General features: G+C 34.5%; 2 protein-coding genes across 3 annotated transcripts in view; one reads left to right on the forward strand and one right to left on the reverse strand.

Annotated features, from left to right (window-relative positions):
• The window catches only part of LOC128241743 (uncharacterized), a 37,027-nt gene extending 31,765 nt beyond the window's left edge, over positions 1 to 5,262 (reverse strand). The window contains exons 1-3 of the mRNA XM_052958810.1: positions 5,059 to 5,262; positions 3,603 to 3,706; positions 2,222 to 2,341 (exon numbers count right to left, since the gene is read on the reverse strand). Coding sequence (XP_052814770.1) covers positions 2,222 to 2,341; positions 3,603 to 3,663 — 181 coding nt within the window. The 5' untranslated portion in view covers positions 3,664 to 3,706; positions 5,059 to 5,262. The remainder of the gene's footprint in view (positions 1 to 2,221; positions 2,342 to 3,602; positions 3,707 to 5,058) is intronic.
• Positions 5,263 to 5,329: 67 nt separating this feature from the next.
• On the forward strand, positions 5,330 to 24,196 carry LOC128241751 (epsin-1-like). Of its 2 annotated transcripts, none has more exons than XM_052958824.1 (9): positions 5,330 to 5,428; positions 6,243 to 6,857; positions 9,952 to 10,000; positions 10,822 to 11,021; positions 13,925 to 14,045; positions 14,554 to 14,673; positions 15,405 to 15,644; positions 17,257 to 17,412; positions 18,072 to 24,196. In XM_052958824.1, exons 2-9 carry the CDS (start codon positions 6,375 to 6,377, stop codon positions 18,281 to 18,283), a joined length of 1,581 nt encoding a protein of 526 aa, XP_052814784.1. In that variant the 5' UTR covers positions 5,330 to 5,428; positions 6,243 to 6,374; the 3' UTR covers positions 18,284 to 24,196. The 2 variants fall into 2 exon arrangements, with proteins under 2 accessions (XP_052814784.1, XP_052814789.1); XM_052958829.1 differs by having other exon boundaries at positions 15,405 to 15,611.
• Positions 24,197 to 25,072: the final 876 nt, after the last annotated feature.

Consider the following 25,072-nt stretch of genomic DNA (forward strand, 5'->3'; position numbering starts at 1 on the left):
TTAGCCAATTAATTTGTTGAATGAGCAAGTTCAATCTGCAGCTTCATATAAGCTATATTCACACTAAGATTCATCACCTATATCCATCAATTCTAACTAAGTTGTTGGGCAGAAAAACATTTTTCTATTTTTAGGAATAGTGACCTTGACCCCACCTCCCAAGCTAGCTCTTCACATAAGCTACCTTCGCTCTAAGTTTCATCAATATCTATCAATGCTAACTAAAGTAATTAGGCAGAAACCATTTTTCTATGTTTAGTAACAGTGACCTTGACCCCACCCCCCTCAAAAGAAATTCCAAGCTTGGCCTAAAAAAAAAAATTGTTTGGTTAGGGTTACATCCTTTTCAAAAATAGGTAGGGTAGGTAGGCTTTTTATTTTGTTTATTTTTTTTTTTTTATTAGGCTTTATATAAGAATGTCATTTTCATCATTGGAGAATGGTGTTAAAGTTATATTCTATATAAGCAATTAAGGTTTTAAACTACATATTGAAAAGCAAAAAAAAAGAAAAATTTTTTTTTTTTTTTTTTTTTTTTTTTTTAGTTTTTCATTTTTTTTTTCAAACTGACTATAAAAACGTTAGGGTCGGCGCCTATTCCGTAGGTAGGGTCGGGTAACCCGAACCAAATGTATTTTTTTTTAGGCCTTTGCTCTTCACATAAGCTACTAGTACCTACACACAAAATTTCGCCAATATCTATCAATCCTAACTAATGTTATTGGACAGAAACCATTTTTCTATTTTCAGTAATACTGACCTTGACCTTAGCTCCACCCCCCTCAAAAGCAATCCCAAGCTAGCTCTGTACATAACCTACCTACACACCAAGTTTTATCAATATCTATCAATGCTAACTTAAGTTATTGGGCAGACACCATTTTTAAATTTTTAGTAACAGTGACCTTGACCTTAGCCCCACCCCCCTCGAAAGCAATCCCAAGCTAGCTCTTTACATAAGCTACCCACTCAGCAAGTTTAATCAATATCTATCAATGCTATCAAAAGTTATTTGGCAAAAAACATTTTTCTATTTCAAGTAACAGTGACATCGACCGTAGCCCCTTCCCACTCAAAAGCAATCCCAAGCTAGCTCTTCACATGCTACCTACACACCAAGTTTCATCAATATCTGTCAATCCTAACTTAAGTTATTGGGCGGAAACCATTTTCTATTTTTAGTAATAGTGACCTTGACCTTAGCCCCCCCACTCAAAAGCAATTCCAAGCTAGCTCTTCACATAAGCTACCTACACACTAAGTTTCATCAATATCTATCAATGGTAACTTATGTTATTGGGCAGAAACCATTTTTCTATTTTTAGTAACAGGCGACCTTGACCTTAGCCCCACCACCCTCAAAAACAATACCAAGCTAGCTCTGTACGTAAGCTACCTACACACCAAGTTTCATCAATATCGGTCAATGCTAACTAAAGTTATTGGGCAGAAACCATTTTTCTATTTTAAGTAACAGTGACCTTGACCATTTTTCTATTTTAAGTAATAGTGACCTTGACCTTAGCCCCTCCCCACTCAAAAGCAATCCCAAGCTAGCTCTTCACATAAGCAACTTACACACCAAGTTTCATCAATATCGGTCAATGCTAACTAAAGTTATTGGGCAGAAACCATTTTTCTATTTTAAGTAACAGTGATCTTGACCTTAGCCCCACCCCCCTCAATAGCAATCCCAAGCTAGCTCTTCACATAAGCTACCTACACGCCAACTTTCGTCAATATCTATCAATCCTAACTAAGGTTATTGGGCAGAATCCATTTTTCTATTTTTAGTAACAGGCGACCTTGACCTTAGCCCCACCTCCCTCAAAAGCAATCCCAAGCTAGCTCTTCACATAAGCTACCTACACGCCAAGTTTCATCAATATCTGTCAATGCTAACTAAAGTTATTAGGCAGAAACCATTTTTCTATTTTAAGTAACAGTGACCTTGACCATTTTTCTATTTTAAGTAAAAGTGACCTTGACCTTAGCCCCTCCCCACTCAAAAGCAATCCCAAACTAGCTCTTTACTTAAGCAACTTACACACCAAGTTTCATCAATATCTATCAATGCTAACTAAAGTTATTGAACAAAAACCAATGTTTGACGACCGCCCGCCCGCCCGCCTGCCAAACGACAACCTCATTCTAACAACCCTGTTTTCGTTGAAAACCTGGTTAAAAATGATGAAAACGTCTAGCAAGACTTCACACATACCCTGCTTGCATTCCTGTGGATGAGATCTGAGCTTCGTGAACCCTTCATCACATTTGCACACGCCTGTGTCCGAGCAATCAGACTTGAAGCCCGTGCAATCAGAGCTGGTTGTGCAGTTTTCTAAAATTCAAGCAAAATTTTGCATAAGATTACAATGATCTGCCTTTCATAATCATAGTTAGTGTAAACTTTATTTATTTTTACAAACGATTGTGAAGAAAGTTATATTTTCTTATACTATGTCACTCTCATTGGCACGATGTTGTGCGTGTGATGGTCTTGTGATGTGGGGGAAACCGGAGAACCAAGAGAAAACCTACTTGTTCGGTTTGGTGACCACCAACCAAAATCACTTGCACCCAGGCCGGGAATCGAACCTGGGTTGCCTTGGTAAGAAACAAGTGCACTAACTAGACAACATTAATCATATCTGATGATGTTTCCCTGTCCAATATATCTTTTTTTAATATAAAAATTGAGAAATTTGTCAATGATACTTATCATTATTCAATATTGAATTTACTGGATTTTGTAGTTCAGAATAATGGTTGAGTATACTTTAATTTCAGATGTAAGTTAAAGCTGCACTCTCACAGATTGAACATTTTGACAACTTCTTTATTTTTTGTCTAATGGAACGAGCCATTTTTTGCAAAAATCCATGGAAACAAATGATATAAGACTGCTGACAAAAAACTAAATTTTTATATTGCAGTTCAAAAATTAATGCTTTATGCAGTTTTCTTAAACCGTTAGTAACGGTTTAAGCCATTAAACATTAATTTTCGAACGGAAATATGCAAATCTGCGATCTGATCTTTTGTCAGCAATCTTTTATCATTAGTTTGCAGATCTTTACGCAAAAATTTGCTCTTTCCAAGACAAAAAATAAAAAAGTTGTAAAAACGGTTTATCTGTGAGAGTGCAGCTTTAAATAACATATCATTTCTGTCAACCCAATCCAATATCTTTTAATTCAACATTTCTGAAGACACTTCAAACAGAAGAGACAATTGCTATGGCCAAAACTAAATTGCATACATTTCATGATACATTTGTAGATGGACCCTAGCACTGAACAAGCTAAGTTCTTGATTACAGCAAGTGTTATTGTTTTTCTTTTTAAATAGTTTACTACAATGCAAGTTAACACCAATTCAAGAATATAAATTTCATCCACATTGCTTTCTACTAACTACTTACTTTTCTAACCCCTTTTTCTCAACTTATTACACCCATCAGAACAGAAAACTCAAATATTCATGAAAGAAAAAAGTAATAATTTTGTCTGAAACCCGCAATCTTGTGCCATGGCTAAATCAAAATGCTTTACTTTCTGATAACTATTTTAATGATGAAAATATAGAATTTTCATAATTACCTGCATACGTTGGGAGTGAGCACACACAGACATAAAGCAGAAACCATGAACTACGGGCCATTATTGTTCACGTTCTGATTTTCACCCTTGCCATAAGAGCACACCTGCAAAGAAAAAAATGTCAGTAAAAACTTTGAATGCCTTTAAAATGTCAGTGTTTAGGGGCAGGGCTGCTTAAGGCCTTTTCTTCAGATTTCTCTGAAGTGATCTCTTGACGATGAGTTCCATAATAATGCACCCCCTCAACACTAATTTCTTTTTAGCTTGGTTGTGACTAAACTTGACAGCGTATAGAATCACGAATTCAAGTGTCTGTTTCCTGGACAGAAACCAGTCCTGGTGTCCATTTTGAAAGGCCGTAAGAACCCCTAGTGTCCGGGGATCAAACTCAACCTCTTGGGTGAGAGGTTGGCATCTATACCACAAGACTACTATGACACTCCAGGGGAATTGTGGTCCTCCAAAACCCCTACATTACCTTTATAATTCATCGTTTTTCACTTCCTGTGGTCGGGGAGCACACGTCTCAAGTTTGAACATTAAAATCTGAATTTGATCTTGGTTTGAATGCTAATTATATTTGCTCCAATCTTAACAATTAAGAACTTATCTTGTGAACTATATCTAACCATGGAAGGATTGTCATTAACATCAACAAATTATTATAAATCCATTTGTCACATACAATTCAATACATAATAATTTGCACTACTGACAGTATAATGTAAAACTTGTAAAACCTCAAGTGTTCAAGAGTGAATTGTAACCAGAGTCAGCAATATAAGCTATTATAGTCAGTCTACTAAATTGCTAGCTTTTGTTTAACTTATATTTCAATATGTTTTATTGTTATGCACCTGAGTCGATTGTAACCAAGCCCCCCCCCCCCCAGGTCTGGGGATATACCGGGGATAGCGGGAGAAATGAGCCATGTTTGGACCTACCAGGTGGCCCCGCAGTGCCGGTGGTTTTGTCTTTGCCCCAAAAATAGCCGAGAATGGGCCTTCCCTAGGGTCCCTGGGGTGCAGGGGCATTCTACCAGCAGTTTGTCTCCACAGGATAGGGATCTTACCTGGGCTTGGCTGGGGGGGCCGTGGTTACAAATGACTGGTGCATTATGGTTAGGTTTCCAACAAGGATGTGATTTATTAGGGTTAGGTTAGGCGTTTTGGGTTAGAATTTTTGGGTAAGTCTAAAAAAAATGAAACTGTTATAGCAGTCGATAACTGACTTAATGATTTAAGGGTCATGAAGTACTGTACAGTACATGCCATGGTTCTTTGTCTGTTGGCTAAACTAATTGAGCTCACAGGTGACGAAGTTCAGCTGTTGAACAGAAAATTAATGAGAATTTTCCTGAATTATTTCATTGAAACAGCTACAAAAACATCTAGACAAGTTAAAATTAACGTCCACAATATTTTTTGAAAGACTTCATGTATATTTTGATTTTTACCTGCATCAAGGTGTGCACTTTATCACACCCATGTTCTATTGTTGACTTTTCTCCTTTGATGTTGGCTGTTCCTCAAGTAAAACTAACTCCCTTCATGTGTTAACAATGATTTCTCATCCAGTGTCAATACACAAGAATTAGTGGATGTAAATACTGGGAATTTGCTGTTAAATAACTAAATCTGTGATCGTTTATTATTATTTTAAGACATGTGAATGTATTTCTGGCGTTTTTCTCAGCTGTTCATTTATACTCCCCTTTCGATGACTAACAGGAAGTGAGATTTCGCCATATTCGAGTTTCCTGCCAAATTTCATTGTTTATTTTCCTTATTTTTACATTGCTGTTTGATCGTCCGATGGATCATTAAGTATGATGTTTTAGAATTGTGACATCGCTAATTAATAAATCAAAGACACCGGTTATTGACCGACTTGTCATGTACTTATTTTACATTTGTAACTTTCCCTAACTCATCTGTCATTCTCTTGCATGCTATTTTGTGGGTGGGGTAAGTTTCAGTTTCCTTTTGTCATACTGTGCCATTATTCCTGGAAGTCTACTTTTTACATCTATTTGGTAATATTGAATTATGACAAATTCATTATTTGGGATTATTTGTCACAATGGAAATGGGATATCTGTTAGGACAACCTTAATAGTTCGTATAATCACTGAACCAAATAAATCATGTAATAAAAAAAATGAAAAAACATAGCTTGATTTCTTGATTAGTGTATTTTTTTAGGAGGTAAATATAGACAGTTCTTGATTAGTATATTTTTTAAGAGGTAACTTCGTAACTAAATATAGACAGTTCTTAATGTTTGCATTTTGTCTTTGAACCTTGTCTTGCAAGTCAGATGCTACACTACAAACTGAGCTTACCTAGCTGTTGAGTTTATAAAGGTCTGCCCACGCCCTATAATGGCTGCATTATGGCTTTACCCCGTCACATCCCCAAGTGTGACTTGAGCAGAATTTTGAAGCCAAAGGGGAGTTTTACTCCCATCAGTTGACAGGATATTCGCCAAAGGAAACTGAGCTTACCAGCCAAGGTAGCTCATACAAACACATACATGAACTCTCTGACCTACTTAACTGTACAAATCCCTTCTGTGTTCTGTATCTGAGATATTTTTCACACCAAGCTAAACTTTTATTAATTCACTTTTCTTTTGCAGGACAGAAATGATGATGCATTGACAGAATCTGCACATGTGCCAAGTCCAGCAGTTGCTGATTTAAATTGTTTTTTTATTAAAAAAATATTGTTTAATACCTAGACTTATATATATAATTGCGCAGTGCAAAAAATGCCAATGAGGAGAACACTGAAAAATGTCGTTAAAAACTATACAGACGCTCAAGTCAAAGTGCGAGAAGCCACATCTAATGACCCATGGGGTCCGTCCAGCACTCTGATGACAGAGATTGCTGATCTTACGTACAATGTTGTTGCTTATACTGAAATTATGCAAATGATATGGAAACGATTGAACGACCATGGAAAAAACTGGCGGCACGTTTACAAATCACTAGTAGTCCTGGATTACATCATTAAAACAGGGAGTGAAAAAGTGGCTCAACAATGCAAAGAAAACATTTACGCAATTCAAACTCTGAAGGACTTTCAGTACCAGGAGGATAATAAAGACCAAGGGATGAATGTTCGAGAAAAGGCAAAACAGCTGATGTCGTTGCTTAAAGATGATGAACGGTTACGAAATGAACGAGCGAAGTCACTGAAGGCTAAAGAAAGATTTGCACAGAGTTCTCAAGGCGTTGGTAGTCAACCTGTAAGTATATCTTATTCACAGTCACAGTAATTCGTTTGTTTGTGACATTGCCAGCATAAATGCCTCCTAGATTTATCCCATTAAACTTATTTAAAACAATGTGTAAAATTGAATAAAGAGTGAATATGGAACATGTATTTTAAAAAAAGCTACGATTGTTTGCATATATATGAAGCTCATTTAACTTCGTACTAATAAAAAAGTCAATTTTTCATAAATGATTCACAGGACACATTGTTTTCTGGTGTTGTAACAACTTTTAATTTGTTTATTAGGTGTAAATTATTAATACAATTCTTTTATTTTCAGTTTCAAATTAAACATGTATACAATTTTATATTTTTTTGTGCGAATTCTTTTGTACAATTTAAAAAAGTAAAGATGTGGTCACCTTTCAATGTACACTTGTACATTTGTTATAGTCAGGAGATGACCACAACTTATTTTAAGGTCAGTAATTTAAAGGTTGATGTTGTGAAGATCTATTTTACTGAACTTGCCTGGTCTGGCAAGCTGCTTTTCAAATTGTACTTGCCCAAAACTTTTTTAACGATCACTTATTATTAAGCATTAAAGCTTACGACCTTTTCTTTACTTGCCTGTTCGAGTATACAGGTTATTATTCAAACTTGTCTGCCAGGGACATATACTTGTCCAAGACTATAGGCGTGCGGTTATTTTAGAGACTGTTAAAGAGTTATGGAAGGTTGCTGCTCTCTGTCCTTTTTTGGAGCCCATCTGCCCTCTTGGAGAACAGCATGGGCACCCTAATTCAGTAATTTGCCTTCATAGAATAAAAATTAAAATGCTTTAGACTGTCAAATTCATAATGTCTAAGTTCTTTACTGGGTCTTAGAATACAAAGTACCCTTTTCTACTTGAAATTAGCACACTGTCCCTCTAAAGTTTCCTGCAGGGCCCTGTCCTTTTAAAATCTGGCTAAAACCCTAATGGTTATATATAGCTCACAAAATAGCTTTTCAAGACAAATCAATACTTTATAGGTCCAAGAAAAGGTATTTATGAATAGATATTGATCCATCATGAAGATTTATTTCTAATAAAAGATTAAGTGAGTGTATGTTGTATGTTTTGGTCGAAAACCTTTAAAATTGTTTAGAATTTGAACTTACCTCTTGGTATCTACATGTATTTAAGAATTTAGAATAAAACATTAAATCTGCCCATTTCTGCCCCAATTTTTTAGACAGGATAAAAATATGAAGTTTTTGTCTTCTGTGGTCTTATGAATGGTCTGGATATTGTAGACATATCTCAGACACTATTGGGTAAAGTTTGATAATATTATTTCCAGTTGTGAAATCAAGCTGGTGTTATATTTTGCAAGTCCACAGTGCTTAAGCACTTTCAATGATAAAAGCTTTAAATGGTAATCTTGAAATGCTCAAACTAAGTCATACATACATACATATATGTTTCAGACTCATTATTGTAAGTTGGCTTAAAAGCTTCCTCCTAACAACGTTAAGGCAATTTTGATGTACATCAATTTATAAGAAGCATTCTTGAGGTCTTTAATTTGTTTATTGGTCTTACTCTATATCTCGGTCCTTTTTGGTCCCAATATTCGGGCCCATTCCCCTTCTGAAAAAGTATATATTTTTTCCCTTGCCTGAGTGAAAAATTTCCCTTTTAAAAAAAAAATGTTTTCTTTTTTTTTGAGAAGCATTGACCTTTTAACATTTAGAAATTGTAGCAATATATAGTGCCTTTCATGAAAATGTCCATAGGTTTGTTAAATAAAAGGTTTGAAAAAAAGTTCAAAACATTATATGAATCATGTTAGTATTATTCCCTTCTTGCCAAAATGACGCTATTTTTCCCATATCAATGGGCCCTTCCACCATTGCCTTAACAGTGGAAAAAACACTAATTGTAGTTTGATTATATACATTGTTTCTATATAATTGAACTATAAATATACATGTATTGACAAGAAAAAAGCCATGTTATTTACATACCTTGTGACGACTTCTTAACCCAAAATAAACAGTCTCTGACATACCTTTTATGTTTGTTTTAATGGCTTCTTAATTTATTTACATGTTGTAACATTATAGGGTTGATGCCATTAGAGGCTGTGCAGATGTTTATTTATTGATTAAAAGTCATTCAACTGTAGCCTGTTCTTTGTGACATCACAGATACATTTAATACCATTAAAAGTGTGCCATTCGCACAAAGAAAAAAGGACAAGTCGACTAATGGTGGTAGCTGTTTGCGAAAATATAACAAAACAACATAGTTTTTTTTCTGCATAACGGATTTTGCCAGTCTAGTCTTATTAATTCATTGACTGTTACATCATATTATATAAACTTGCTTAATAATTGATCATTTTACAGCTTTTTCTCACATGGGTACAAATAACCAATAACAAGCCATTGAAACAACCATATTGGGGAATTCTGTTCAGAAGTACAAGACAGTACTTTGTTGGAGGACTTCGAGTGAAATAGGAAAAAAAAATACTGAAAAAAGGAAGGATTTTATTTAAATTAGAACATATTATCTACTTTTTTACTAAAGTAAAACTGTAAAAAGTGATAGAAAATGCAGTTTTTAAACAAAAAAACTCAAAGATTGCTTCAGGACAAATTGCCTTGGGAAAATGCTGTGCCCCATACACGCCTGCAACAAAATGGCATTTCGAGACGTTCTGAGGTACTGGTAAAAGCATAGGACTGTTAAAATGTCATTATTTATCTTTTGATGGGTTAAAGCTGCCCTCTTACAGATTGACTGTTTTGACAACTTTTTATTTTTTGTCTAGGACTGAATCAATGTTTGCTTAAATATCTGGAAACCAGTGATATTTATATGACTGGTGACTAAATATCAGATCGCAGTTTTTTATATTTATGTTCGAATTTGAAGTTTCGTGGCTTAAAACGTTACTAACCCTTTAAGAAAAATGAGGTTTTCAGCATAAATGATCAATTTTTGAACGTTAATATAAAATTGGCAATCTGATCCTTTGTCAGCAGTCTTGTATCGCTTGATAAGAATTAGGATAACATTATTATGTATTTTTGTCTTAAATAAAAGGATGTGAATCTTATTATAATTTCAGTCTCGAAGTGCCAGTGCAGAAAGTCCAACATTTAGGAGCGATAGTTCAGGTAAGATTAAATTTTGTACATATGGCCTCAAAAAGCAAAGATTTAGTTCGGGTTACGACCCAAAGTCAGTTGGTAAAAAAAAAAATGATAAGTGTGCGTGTTTATATTATGTAGTTTAAAATCTTGAAAGCATTTTACAGAAGATTACTTTAACACCATTATCCAATGATATGATGACAATAATGTTCTTCCAAAAGACTTATTTTTAAATAAAATCTTCCCTACCTGTTTTAGGAAAGGTTGTAACCCTAACCAAATCCATTTATTTTTAGCCTAGGCCAAAAAAAAAAATGTTTGTTTAGGGTAACCTTCCCAAAATTTCTAGGTAGGGTAGGTAGGGATTTTTTTTTATTTGATTTTTTCAAAATCTGTCGTAAGTTCAGAGTGTTTTCTTGCACAATTGGCAGTCTTTCCTACATTACTGTCATTGCCTGACTTTGTTTTATCATATAAACAATAATTCTGATTAAAATCTGCATTTATCAGCCCTTCGTAACTCTCTATTCGCTTAAACGAATATTTTTTTTGCTCAGAAACGGAAAAAAATAGTTAGGGTCGGCACATTTTTATAGGTAGGGTCGGGTTACCCGAAACAGACATATATTTTTTTTTAGGCCTTATGTAGCCAACTTAAGCATCTTTAAAATGATTAAATTGTGTGTGTTACCAGTTAGGCTCCCAAGTTTACAGTTTTTGTAAACATAGTCATATACATAGGTAAGAAAAATTATACTATGCCGTTTATTAAACACCAAAGCCTGTATAAAATGAATACCCCTCCAATGTTAACATTACTTTTCCCACATTTTTTGTCATTCCAGATTCCCCAGTCCACCGTAGACGTCACTCTAATACCGAGCTCGATACAGCCCGCCCGGCCTCTATTGGTGAAGAAGAGCTACAACTGCAGCTGGCATTGGCGATGAGTCGTGAAGAACATGACGAACAAGTCAGGCGACAAAAATCAGACGATATTAAACTGCAGATGGCGATTGATGAGAGTCGGAGACAACAGGCAGAGGTGGGTGTTATTTTTAGTTGAGGGGGTGGTAGGGACTCTAGTGGGGGAGAGGCTCGAGCAGGATCGTCAAGTGGGGGAAGATGCTTGAACATGGGACTCAGTTGGGGGAGGGGGAGAGGCTTGTGCGGCAGATTACATTTGGGAAAGAGGCTCGTTCAGGGGACTCAAGTGGGGGAGAGGCACGAGCCGTGAACTCAACTGGGGGGAGAGGCTCGAACAGGATTGTCAAGTAGTGGAAGAGGCTCGAGCAGGGGACTCAAGTGGGGGAGAGGCTCGAGCAGGATTGTCAAGTGGGGGAAGAGGCTCAAGCAGGGGACTAAAGTGGGGGAAGAGGCTCGAGCAGGGGATTCCAGTGGGGGAAGAGGCTCGAGCAGGGAACTCAATTGGGGGGAGAGGCTCTAGCGGGATCGTCAAGTGGGAGGAGAGGCTCAAGCGGGGGACTCAAGTGGGGGAGAGTCTCAAATGGGATCATAAAGTTGCGCTTTAGGGAATGCCTGGTGAACGAGGACGTTTTGTTTGAGGTTTTTGGGATGGTCTTGAATGCTTGGAGGTTACATAGTAACTGGACTACTAAAGTGTGGTGGTTATGCTGTGGTGGTTTGGAAGTAGGCTATAGAATCACAGACTTTTAGTTACGTAAGAATACGCGTTTATATATAATGATATAAATCAGTTGGAAATATTTTTATATTTACATGGGAATTTATTTAAGATGAATATAATTATATGATCAATTTGGGAACAGATCCTTTGAAGTGGGTATACAAATAGTTGTCCGACTTTTTGCATAGTAATAGTAACATAAACACACTTGTTATTACATGGATGTGCATGTTATAACACATTTTTAAAGCAATAAAAAAAATTATCTTATATTTTTTCACAGTTTTATTTATTTTCCTGGTTTCATAAAGACTGATTACTGATTTTTGTTTTCTTTTCTTTTTTTAATAAATTTTGACAGGAACGTCAAAAAGTAAGCCAGTGTTTTGCGCTGTGTGTTAATAGCTACACGTAGCTAAGTTACCCCCTCTCCCCCCGTCCTCTTGCTTGTGCCACCATTTTTCATTCAATATTGATGAACGCCGGCAAGGTCTGGTCACAAAACTTGGCTCATGTAGGCTTCAATTGTAGCCAGGTCTTTGGCGTTGTACTCCACTGTTGCAAATACCTGTGTGTTACCCTCCCTCAGTTAGAATATAATTAAAAGCCTTCAAAGCTGCTTTCTCACAGACTGACGGGTTTTTTTGTTGTCTTAAAATGAGCCTATTGTTGTGCAAGAGCTGGAAACCAGTGGTATAAGGCTGCTGACAAAAGATCTCAGTTTTTCATATTAACGTTTGAATATTGATGTTTTATGGCTAAAAGCGTTACTAACGCTTTTAAGGAAAATCAAATTTTCGGCAGTTTTCCAAACAGTTGAGATCTGTTCTATTGTGAGTTATCTTATATGATTATGCACCAGTCAATTGTAACCACGCCCCCCCCCCCCCCCCCCCCCCCAGGTCGGGAAAAAGGGCCGTGTTTTTACTTTCCAGGTGGACCCGCAGGGCCGGGTGACCGCGGTGGTTTTGTCATAGCGCCAAATTAAGCCGAGATTGGGCCTTATATAGAGTCTCTGGGGTGCGGGGGCGGGGATTTTACCCGGGGTTGGCTGGACCAAAAGTCAAAGTCCCGGCTATTCCCCGGACCTGGGGGGGGGGCGTGGTTACAAATGACTGATGCATTAAATTAAAGGCATTAAGCCAAAACAGCAGATTCTGAGACCAAACAACAACAACAACAAATATAAACTTTCATTCTGTGAGAGTGCAGCGTTCAGATAATGTGTCAAGCAATTTATATCTTGTATGGCGAATATAACAGATCAATTTAAACAATTTCATGACAAAAAATATTTTGAATCAATATTTGCAGAATGCAGAAATAATATGACTTGCATTTAAATCACTTTTTGCATGATTATCGATCATTAGTCATTTCCTGTAGCATAATTTTCTTATTTCTGATAATTTTTGATATTTTTGTAGATTTCTTGTGTTTTTGTTAATTGTTTTTTATAGTTACTGTAGGTATATACATGTACCAGTATGTATTTTTTATGCATGGTTACAATAAATGTTACTTTCATTAGTTGAGGAAATAGAAAATTGTCTGGAAAATATGACAAAGGGCATACTTGAAGCATTTTAAATGGTACACCAATATACTTGAGTTAGCCTTGGAAATGTGAGGGCCTTTCAAAGTGTGGTCGCTAAATGTTTTATGGGGAGGGAGTAGGACGAGGACACCTCTTCCGTGGATTATTTTCGAAAAATATGACAATGAAAGAACCATTTTCAAGCATTCTAATTGCCAACATTCAATGAAACTTTTACCAGTAAAAATTGTTTATATATACTATGTACACTGCCTAAGCCTTTAATTTTGACCCATGATTTGGAGACTGAAGCACTTTTCGGGGTACAAAAACTGATGTATGGCTTGGTACACTCAGGATAATTGTTCATAAAAGATGTTAAAAATCGTTCTCAATATTGATGGAAATATTTAGATCACTTGTATATTTTAGGTTAACATAATGGTAAAAAATAATTATTTAATATGTATCAAATTAAAAGATGATTATGTAGAACAATAGTTAAGTATTGTTCTATTGTGCAGAATTTGTTATTCTTGATTAAATAAAGGCATAACAACTACATATATATATATATATATATAAAGTAAATTTGTTTGAAATGTAATCATATTTTTTGATTTCGCATATTATATGTGATAATAATTTAATATATAAACAAAAATAAGATGCTTAAGGTATAGACATCCCGAACTCTATTCCAAACTGTTCAACAAATATTATTGTTTTCAATATTAACATGATGGGTTATTTTTATCAACAGAATCGGACTCTTGCATCAATGGCAGGTCAAGCGAGACAGACATCTGACCCATGGGGTTCCCCTGCAGCCCCACAGAGCAAAGCTAGTGATCCATGGGGAGCCTCTTTGCCTGCACCACCTGGTAAGTCTGTTAATAGTAACATTTTTTTAAAGAATCAATTGGATTCCCCTTAGGTTGCCCCTGCATTCCAACAGAGAAAAGCCTCTGAGCCATGGGGATCCTCTTTGCCTTGGCCACCTAGTTAGTCTATTTATAGTAACATATTTTACAAGAATCAAATGGATTCCCCTTAGGTTGCCCCTGCAAATCCACAGAGAAAGGCCAGTGAGCCATGACCAGCTTCTTTTCCCCTGGTAAGTCTATTTATAGTAACAGATTTTGTAAGAATCAAATGGATTCCCCTTAGGTTGCCCCTGCAATCCCACAGAGAAAAGCCTGTGAGCCATGAGCAGGTTTTGTCACATGTGTTAGCATATTGCCTGATTTGAGTATCTTTTTCTTCATAAACAGAATAAAAGTTTTACCCAAAATTTGGGAGAAAATATGGGGAATTGCAGAATATTTAAGCTCCAAAATCATCAGAAAGACAGCCCTGTTAAGAAAATCTTTATTTCAATGTCTGTTTCAGGTTCCCACCACAAGGCCCCAGCAGGAGTACAGAATGACCCCTGGGGGTCACCTGCTCATCAAGCCCCACCCCCGGTCACTGCTGATCCCTGGTCATCCCCACCATCTTCACAGGAACAAGGTGAGGCCTTTCGATAACCAAGAGCAATAAAGGCGGATGGTTATGCTCATCTGTTTCTTTTTAAGCTATGAAAGGGGCGTATCTCAACAATTTTGAGTTTTGCATTGCCTGAGTTACGGGTCTTGCTTTATGTATGTGTATTGTCAAAGGCAACATGTGTGTTAAGGACATTTGAATATCTTAAACACTTAATGAGTTTTCGCAAGCTGACAACACTGATGATGTCATGTACACCAAGATACACATCTTTAGGAGTAACCCTAAGACAAAAAAAATATGGTTTGGTTAGGGTTATCATCTGTATAAAGATTTAAAGGTTTAAACTACACATCAAAACACACACTTGATTATTTATTATATAAAACCAGTAGGATATGCGCCTGTGTCATAGGTAGGGTTGGGTGAACCGCACCAAATGTATCTTTATAGGCCTAACCGGGGCCTCAGGAAAAGAACAAGTAAAGGAGTGCACGGCAGAATAGAATGAATTATTACAGCGCTGTTAGATTTAATGTCACATTCAATTTGACATCCTTGACCATTTTATGCACTTGGTAGAGAATGTTTAGCCAAAAAATAGCCAACAAGTGTGTGTACCAACAAGCTGTTCTCTGCTGGTTTAATTTTATTAAAACACTGTAAGTTATTAAAAAAAAGCTTCTTATTATAGGCCTCTTATTGGCATTTACATTATTTAACACTTGTGCAGGTATATAATTTCATTTTTCCAGATGTTGAAAGCAATGATCCCTGGTCAAGCCCTGCCCCTAGCCCCTGGGGGGGAGGAGCATCAAGTGCCGGAACCTCGTCACCGTTCGATTCCACCTTCCAGTCACCCCCAACCAATGGCACACCAAACAATACAGGCCACAATATCGATGAAGCGTTTGATGTTCTTGGGACACGGACTTCGCCAGCTAAAACAGATCTTATTTCTGGTCAGAGTTTGGACATATTCGATCCTCTGGCAGGTATACCTTGCCCCACCCACCCATGCACGGATTGCCCAATCGTCAGTGTGTGCTGTGTGCTAGGCTTGGTAGCTTTGCTAGTTTTTGTCTCAATAATGACGTTATTGATATTAATTTAGTTGGCGATCTTATCAGACATGACAGTTAACTACTGGGGCCATATTACAAAAGCATCTTAAGTTATTTTTTACCTTTTCCTTAAATTAAATAATTTCCTTAACTGATTTATATCATTTGAAGAAAGTATTATGCTAATTGTTTATTCTGTTATTAAAATATGGACACTTAAGTTTTTAAAAAAGAAAACTCCATTTTAAAGTACTAGTTTTTTAAAGAAATATAACAATTCCAAATTTTTCGCTAAAGTTAAAATATGTTAAAAATATCTTAAGATGCTTCTGTAATACGCACCCAGTTTGCGAATGTAATTAACGTTTCAAGATTTTGAAGCTTTGAATGACTGTGACTTTAAATCTGCCCTCAAATCCATCAAGTGAATTTTAAATTAAATACACACTTTCAAACACATTTTCATATTAGATTATACTTGAATTAACTACGTAAATGCGGGCTGAAACATCCGCAAAGCATATATACACTAAGAGTCATGTTTTGTTTAACTCATGAAGCAGTAGTGAGCATGTTTCCTTATGATTTTTTTCTATAAAAACAAAAAAAAAATTATGAACAAAAATCTTTTGGATTATTTGTCTTTGTTTCTCACGCAAATTAACTTCAATATTTTTCATTCTTTTTGGAGGTTGAGATTGTCTTGCAGGCTATTGCAATTGCAGAAAAGAAAATGAATTGTAAATATATATACAAAGCATATAATATGCCAGAATTTAATTATACCAGTCTTGTGGTTTGAAATTAAGCAATTTTATCTTTATCATCTGCTTGTTGTCTTATATGTTTAGTTAACCAGAAAATGTTTTTTTAACATGTTTAACTAGAAGCTTTGTATATTGTTGCTATTTTTGTGCATGTATAGACTCATAATATCCAAATATCTTCTCAAATATCAAATTGTTTTCTTGATCAAAATCTTGAGCTTCTTTAACATATTAAGGTAGATTTTATTTTAAATGCTAATGTTCACAAATGTTTGTTAAATTGTTGGCAATTTGTTAATACTCGTGAATCTATTTCCATGAATATTGACAACAGCTTAATTAATTTCCATGAATATTGTATTATTTACATCATCATTATTAATTTCCATGAATATTGACATCATCATTATTAATTCCATGATCTAATCTCATGAATATTGTATTATTCTCAACATCTTTATTAATTTAGCCAAAAATCAACTTTCGAACATAAATATGAAAACCTGGGATCTGATATTTTGTCAGCACTCTTATATCACTGGTTTTAAGGCATTTAATGCAAAAGTTGGCTCATTGAAAGACAAAACATAAAAAAAGTTGCAAAATGTTCAATCTATGAGAGTACAGCTTGAAGTGTAAAAATTATTCTCAGACACAACTATATATATAACAAAAAAAATATCCTTGCCTGCCGACCCTACTTTATGAATGCAGTAAAATCTGAAAATTTTTTAAATGATGGCCTTGATGTATAACTATTGTTTTCCATCTTTAAGATGAGGTAACAACAGACCCCTGGAACATGTCAGGACTTCAATCAGCCGTTCCTGAACAACCCAAGCGAAACAAGACACCACAGGAGTTCCTAGGCGCAAATTCGGGTCTCGTAAACTTGGACGAACTTGTGAAGCCGGATAATAAGAGTAAAAAAGGTAAACTGGCAACATATTTCTGATGCCTCAGCTATCTTATCATTTCATATACTGAATGATATCATTTTCAAATTAATATGCAATAATTCTCTGTGTAGTAAGAATATCTTTTTTGACACAAAAAGCTTTATTGATCCTTTAAGGCAATGTTGTTGTTTTTATTTTGTATGTAAAACTTCAAGAATGGGTTATTACACTTGTTTCATAGTTTTCTGAATTTCCTGTTCTTATGATATTTTGTTTACTCTTGTTTACGGGTATTTTTTTAATTTTATTACAAAAATTGAGAAAACAAGATATAACACTAGACATCTCACACCCATTGACAGTGTGTTTAAATATGTAGTTTTAAAACCTTCATTGCCTTGTATAGGAAATTGACGCCATTCTCTTATGATGAAAATAACTTTCTTATATGAAGTCGAAGAGAAAATAGAAAGAAAAAAAGCCTTCCTACCCTACCAGATTTTGAAAAAGATGTCAAGCTATCCAAACCATTTGTTTGGCCCCAGAGAAATACATTTGTCCAGTTCGGTGACCAGATGCTAAAGTGACATGCATTTAGGGCTTGTTTGTTTTTATAGCTGGTTGAACAAAATTTAATGAAATCACAATGTAAATTAGATATGGTAACTTTTATTATGATACGTTTTTTTCAGCAAACAACCCATTTTCAAGCCCACAGCCGGTAACAAACCCATTTGAGCAAACTGGTCCGCAGCGTGTAACGATGAACGAACTTCAAGCAAATACGTACATGAGCGGATTTAGTCAGCCTGCGACATCAGGATTACTACCTGCGCCCATGGTGCCGTTGTCAAATCAGGTGCAACAACACCAACAACAACAGAGTTATAACCCTTTCTTATGAAACACATTTAACATGCTCATAGTGACAAACATTGTTTTATATGATATAAGTGTAGGTTTGTCGTCTTGAGGCGAAGCTCCAGATAAGGTTTTCCCAGTCCAATCTTAAGCCATTTCTTTATTATTGAAACCGGGTCCAGTTAATTGTGACTACGAGGAATTTAAGTAGACTTGTACATTTTGATATTTATAACGATTTCAGTCTTTTTATATATTTATTAGAAAATGGTAAAAAATGATACCCTTATCTGGAGCTGTGTTGATGGAGCAATTTTGTGTGTTACGTCAATATAATGCATTTTAAAAATATGTTTACATTTTAGTTTGACAAGTATTGCTAAGAACTTTTTATGTTAAATAATTATTTTCAGAAATCATTTAGTTTTCTTCTGAAAGATTATGTCTGCTTTGAATATGGAAATTTAAAGATTAAGTCTGCTTTGAATATGGAAATGAATGTTGTTTTCAGCTGTTTAACAAATGAGTTATTTCTTAACTGCTTTATTAAGGATTACATAAATCTTCCTTAAGTAATTCATCAGTTATGCATCAATAATTAGCAATAGGACTTTCTGTCAAAGTATGAATGCTCCTGTTGCCTGTTCATTTAAGGATCATACTCAAAACATCACAAATCTTCAATCTATAAGAATGTTACAGATGGCCAAAATACTGGCTTAGGTTAAGTTACAACTCTATCAAAGAAAAATAATGAAAGTATGACATTTAAGATAATAATTTCACTTTTATAGGACACTGGGGACCGTTTCAAAAAAGATCTTAATTGATTTTAGTGATAAATTGAAATTATCTATTTTATATGTGTGAATTAAATTTCAAACCAACATTAAAACTGGACAGGAAGTTGAGGGGAAAAAAAAATCATGCTGTAATGCCATTTGTTACGTTTGTACAGATTAAGGTCATTGAAGTTAAGACAACAATACTTTTGAAACGACCTGCAGATCTTGAATGAAATGGACCGAAAGTAAATGTGTCTATAACTCTGAATCTCACATTTATTTTTTTTACAAATATAGAATGTAATGATTTTTCACGAATTGATCAGGTCAAGAAAAATTAAAACCTAGAGTAGACTATCGAGTGCTCAGCTTAAGATGCCTGCAACTCCTTATCTGTATGAAGCTACAGACATCTTGAGTTGACCCCTCGTCTGAGTGTGTGAAATATTAACTGGAGTTTAAGCCATCTTGAGCTGAGCCCTCCATTGAGTGTGAAATTTTAACTGGGGCTATGGCCGTGTTGAGCTGACCCCTGTTCTGTGTGAGTGAAATATCAACTGGAGTTATGGCCATTTTGAGCTGAGCCCTTTTCTGAGTGTGACATATTCGCTAGAGTTGCAGCCATCTTGTGCTGAACCTTCATAAAGTGTATGAAATATTTACTTGATGATGTTAAAGAGAGTGTCATAATTTCGCAAAATAATAACAAATAACCATGTATAACAATATAGCACTACAATTACAGGATTATAAGCATTGTGTTATAAGTGTGAAAAAAATATCTCTTAATATTAAATTATAGGCATATTCTTGAAATATATAATGCTGCGATTGAACTGTCAGATTCGTCGACATTGTCTGTGATAAAGGGTTATAATGAGATGATATTTTTGAAAAATAATCATTCGCTTCGGCCACAGTTTATTAATACATTTGTTTGGTGTTTCCCTACCAAAATAATTGAAGCAAAAAATATCATTACGACAGGATAAGAGACTAAAAATAGGCTCAGGTCTCCAGTATTATTCCGAGTTGGTCCGGAAACCCAAAACGCTTTATTCTTGAATTGTGGCCTAATATACCTGAAGTTAAAGCAAAATTGTGTTATTTCTTACATTTTGTAAAATTATTTTCATTGAGTATAATTGTATTGCTGATAAATATTACTTGTATTCTGATTTTGAAAATGGGAATTTATTAAACAAGATTTTGCAAGATATTGAATGTCTTTTTTGTAGCTTTTCTGTTTTTTAAAGAATAAATTTGCAATATTTAACAGTGTTGGTGTTGTACACATTGTTAGTTGGGGTGTCATACAAAATACATGGAAGTGGGAACACATTTTAAATAGACGATAGACTTTTGAACACCAAAACCAAAAAATAATACCGACAATTAATAATATACTGCAGTTAATTGAGAAAATCTACACAAATTTTACATTGGCTCCAATTTTGTACACAATTAATTTTTGCTAATACTCCGATTAAGTCATGCTGTAAACACAAAAACATTGTAATGTATAGCTACCCAAGGCCATTCTTTATGTGAAATATAGCTTAATTAATAGTACCATTTGCAGCAGCTCATTAAGACCTTTACAGAACATCTTGAAATTTTTAAGTATCTAAATAAATGAAAAAGTTATAGCACTCTAGAGACAGTTTCTGGCGGTTTTTAATGTATGAAATAAACAGAGTCATTATATTATCATTATCAAATGGTTGGGACGAACCTGTTGACATGAAAGATACTTTATGGATTTGACCATTTTACTGTTTATCATAATATTGTTTTTACCCCTGTATCTCATATGTATTAGAAGATCTGATTTTTATATCAGCAAATATGGTGCATTTAATATATAAACAAGGTATATTTTCATTCCCTTTAAGAAAGATACTTGCATACACTTTTCATGTATTTCGGATGGTAGATTTATGATAGTTGTTAAATAAGCAAAAATGTCAGTTTCATGTATAAATGTACATAAGTAGATGAAAGACAAGATCAAAGAACATTTTTTTTACTAACTTCCAAGATTTATTTTATTGCAATGACATTTGTAATTAGAGCTGGTTTCATTAGCCCATGTGTATTTCAATGTTCAAATCTAGGAATTGTCATATCCTTGGTGTCGTTGTCATCAGTGTCGATGTTGTTCTGTTTCCAAAAACTTAAACCTTAGCCATTGCTCTTCAAGTGATCAAGTCAGTTACAGCAAGGACAATAACTCTTGATTGAATAATTGTTCAGTTATGTCCCTTGTTCGACTGAAGAAAAAACAACAACAACAAGCATTGGTATACACTCCATGACACTCTTGCTAGTAATTGAAGGAGATTCTTCTCATGCTTATGGTAGATTTTAATTTAATGTTTTTGCACTGGTTGTTAAAATCATTAAGCAAACAATTTTTTTTAAAACTTAAGAGCAGTTAGTTCACATAGAGACAGAACAGAGAGCAGTGATAATACACATAGCAGAGACAGTACACAGAGCAGAAATAGTACAAAGAGTAGAAAAAGTACACAGAGCAGAATCATTACACAGAGCAGAGATGGTATACATAGTTTGTTTTTTTCTAGCACTCACATATATATACTTGTATATAATGGAGCATTTCACATTGCACAATTGCAGTTATTTGCTTGAGTGAACATGTTATAAGTAGACTTTAAGGTTGTATAGTTTTAATATATTCAGAATTTTGTATACCATAATGTAGATAATGCTTTGAAAATGTCTTGAAAATAAATATGGAAGTAATATCAATTCAGATAAAAAAAACATACTGACTGGCTATCTGACAAATCAATTGACCGACTAAAAGGATGTATGAATGAATGAAATTGAAAACTCAAATTCATTACTAAAATTGTTTTTATTGAATATTGTACAATGTATTTATATGTTAGCTTTTGATGTGTTTATTTAAACAAAGACTATTTTATTTTTTTAACCATGATAAAATCATTAGCTTCATTGTGATATTTTGGCTAATGTAGACATTGTCCAATAATTATTTACTATACATGTATGTTTCCCTGTACTTATTTTAATTGCAGAAAAAAAAAATTGAATAAGATTTTGTCAAAGCCTTGGTGTCCCTGTCAGCTTTATCGTCAGCATTTTGAAATCATTATATGGCAATAACTAAATAATTGACATGAAGGCAAACCGCCCTCATAACTTATTATTTAGGGCGGTTTCAGCATCATATCAATTGTTAACGAGATTAAAATGAAACTTGCTACACATGCTGCTAGTCTATACCATTAAATTCAATATGGATGAGAAATGGCCCTGTAATAGTTGAAAAAAACAAAAAACAGACTGAATTCAATATTTGTGTTCCCCTGTGGGGCTTTAGGGAAATTGTAAATTGCTGGACATTTTTTTTTTATTATCCGAACTTCTGTTAATATTATATATGTGTTAAAAAAGTACAATACTATAGTAGTGATATAGAATTATGGATTCGCATTGTCTAAGTATTACAATTATTGTGAAATTAAACAAATTGCGGGTAAGGGGTGGGGGGATTATGAGTTAAAGGCAATCTATAATATTTACGATGTGTCATTCACTCTTAAGTAAATATTTGTCACATTTTTTCAAACATACATGCACACATTTTTTCTTGCTTTGTAAGTGGACGTTGGATATACATACGAATAAAGTTGTACATGTGTATAATATCATGAAAATAATGCAGATTGTCACTCCCTGCTTAAGAAACATGTATTTTTATTTGATACGGTATAAATAAAATATGTATAACACCATTGAAACTGATTGGTAAGAATTGATCACATGCTGTCCCAGTAAAGATCCTTATAGGTTGTTTTGTTATTTGAATTAAAAGTCGGCTCATTATAATAGACATGGTTAAGGAGGCCGCAGTGTCATTGCGAAATCTTTGGCCTTAACTAAAAAAGTGTTCTAGATAACTTAACAAAATTCTGGCTGTAATAATTGTTGAGTTGTTCCCCTTGTTCAACTAAAAAACAAGAACAGACAAGAGCTGATAAACAAGTTGGCATTCACTCCATGGTGCTTTTTTATTGTAATACAATTACTATTTAAAATCATACTCATATTTAAAATCAATACATACACATGTATAACAAACATAAATTGTGACTGTTAAACCTTTCTACTTACTAATTAATGTATTTTTCGAAAATATTATATAAATATAACTGATAACAAGATTGTAACCGTGTATTAAATAGCTGAAAACGCACAAATATTAAATGCCTGGTGAGTCTAAAAAGGTTTACATTGATCAACTATCGTCCCATAAGGTAGAAATACCGTGTTTTCTGCACATTTCTAAACTAAACTTTGTATCCATCATAAGAACCATTGTTTTCGATATTTTTTCATCCTTTTCGGTAATTTAAAACAATTGTATTAATTGTGGTACAGCTTTTTTTGGAGTAAGATTGCAACTTTAATTATTTCTAATCAGATGTGATATTGATATGTCAGATGTGGACATACTGTGTATTATGTTTTAAAGCTGCACTCTCACAGATTGACAGCTTTGATTATTTATTTTTTTGTCTCAGAATCAGCTGATTTTGGTATCAATGCCTTCATTTCAGTCATATAAAATAACTCACAAAAGAACACATCTCAATTGTTTGAAAAACTCATTTGCTTAAAGCGTTAGTAAAGCTTTTAGAAATAAAATAGCAATTTTCAAACGTAAATATGAAAAACTGCGAACCGATCTTTTGTCAGCAGTCTTGTTTCACTAATTTCAAGACATTTACACAAAATTTTGCTGATTCCAAGTTAGGAAATAAAAAAGTTGTTATAACGTTCAATCAATGAGAGTGCAGTTTTAAGGCCATAAATGTACAAAATTACTCCTGTTGATTTTTGATGTGCTGGCGCGAGGTAATGTCAGTCATACACGTTTTTGTTGAATCTTTGGTTACTGGAGTCATTGATTAATTGTAACAGTTATTTAACTTTACTTCTTAATCTGAGAATGAATTTTGATTTTGTGTCTGATATTGTTTACATGCTTGTGTGACTGTATTGCTTGTGAGCTACTTTAAGTACATGTTAATAACTTTTGCTACCATACATTAAACTGTATTTCATATTTAACATCGGAATTGTATCTTAAATTACATAATAAAATGAAATTGTGACTTTCTTGCTTTTGAGTATTATAAACTAGAACTATCACAGATTATAAACTAGAACTATCACAGAAGTGAGGTCTACCCCTGCTTGCCCTTTTGACAAGTTTTTGCTGGAAACAAACTGCTGTATAGCTGATTATATTCAGAGGTGCGCAGTGACCTTAGTCAAGGATGCCAATTTTCCTCTTTTAAGCTGATTTCCTCTTTTTTGGCCACAAAACTTCAAAATTGAAATTGTTGCCTTCTATCTGATACTTACAAAAATGATTTGTATGTATATATTTATCTATATAGTGTGATGGGAATCCTCTTATTTCATACTGTTTTCCTCTTAAATTGCAAATTTTCTTTGGCACCCCTGCTTAATGCTAGGGACCAAAGTGTGGGGAGAGTACTGTCGTCATCTTATGGTGGTTACTAATGCCAAATTATTTCCAAATTCCAGCGTAAATGACAAAGTTACGACCTGCACTTGAAAGCAGGACCAACAGTCTTGTCGTCAACATTTTCCTTCAAATGACACCTCCTAAACCACTGGGATAATTTTCATCGACTTAACATCAATAATTTTTATTGGTCCCTTCCAGATTCCTAAAAAGTGGGTTCCATTGGTTGCCATGGCAACTGAAAGGAAAACTATTTATAGTTTTATGAAAATTGGAGAGGATATATTTATATTTGACCTAATGGCCTAGGTTTTGACCCAATGTGACCCATTTTAAAGTCTACCTATATAACATCAAGGTGAATATTCTGATCACAGTTTGGAACAAAGTATGACCAATCAATACCATTATTTGGTTCCGGACATGATTTTTGGATTTGACCTTCCTCCTACTTTCTGACCCCATCTGACCGATTTCCTATCTAGTGAATGATTTT

Source organism: Mya arenaria, chromosome 2 (assembly GCF_026914265.1).
Source record: "Mya arenaria isolate MELC-2E11 chromosome 2, ASM2691426v1".
NCBI lineage: Eukaryota > Metazoa > Mollusca > Bivalvia > Myida > Myidae > Mya > Mya arenaria.

Coding starts and splice junctions, on each gene's coding strand:
- LOC128241751 (XM_052958824.1), top strand. CDS start 6,375: ATGCCAATGAGGAGAACACTGAAAAATGTCGTTAAAAACTATACAGAC. Junction 6,858..9,951: donor AAGGCGTTGGTAGTCAACCT/GTAAGTATATCT, acceptor TTATAATTTCAG/TCTCGAAGTGCCAGTGCAGA. Junction 14,046..14,553: donor CTCTTTGCCTGCACCACCTG/GTAAGTCTGTTA, acceptor TGTCTGTTTCAG/GTTCCCACCACAAGGCCCCA.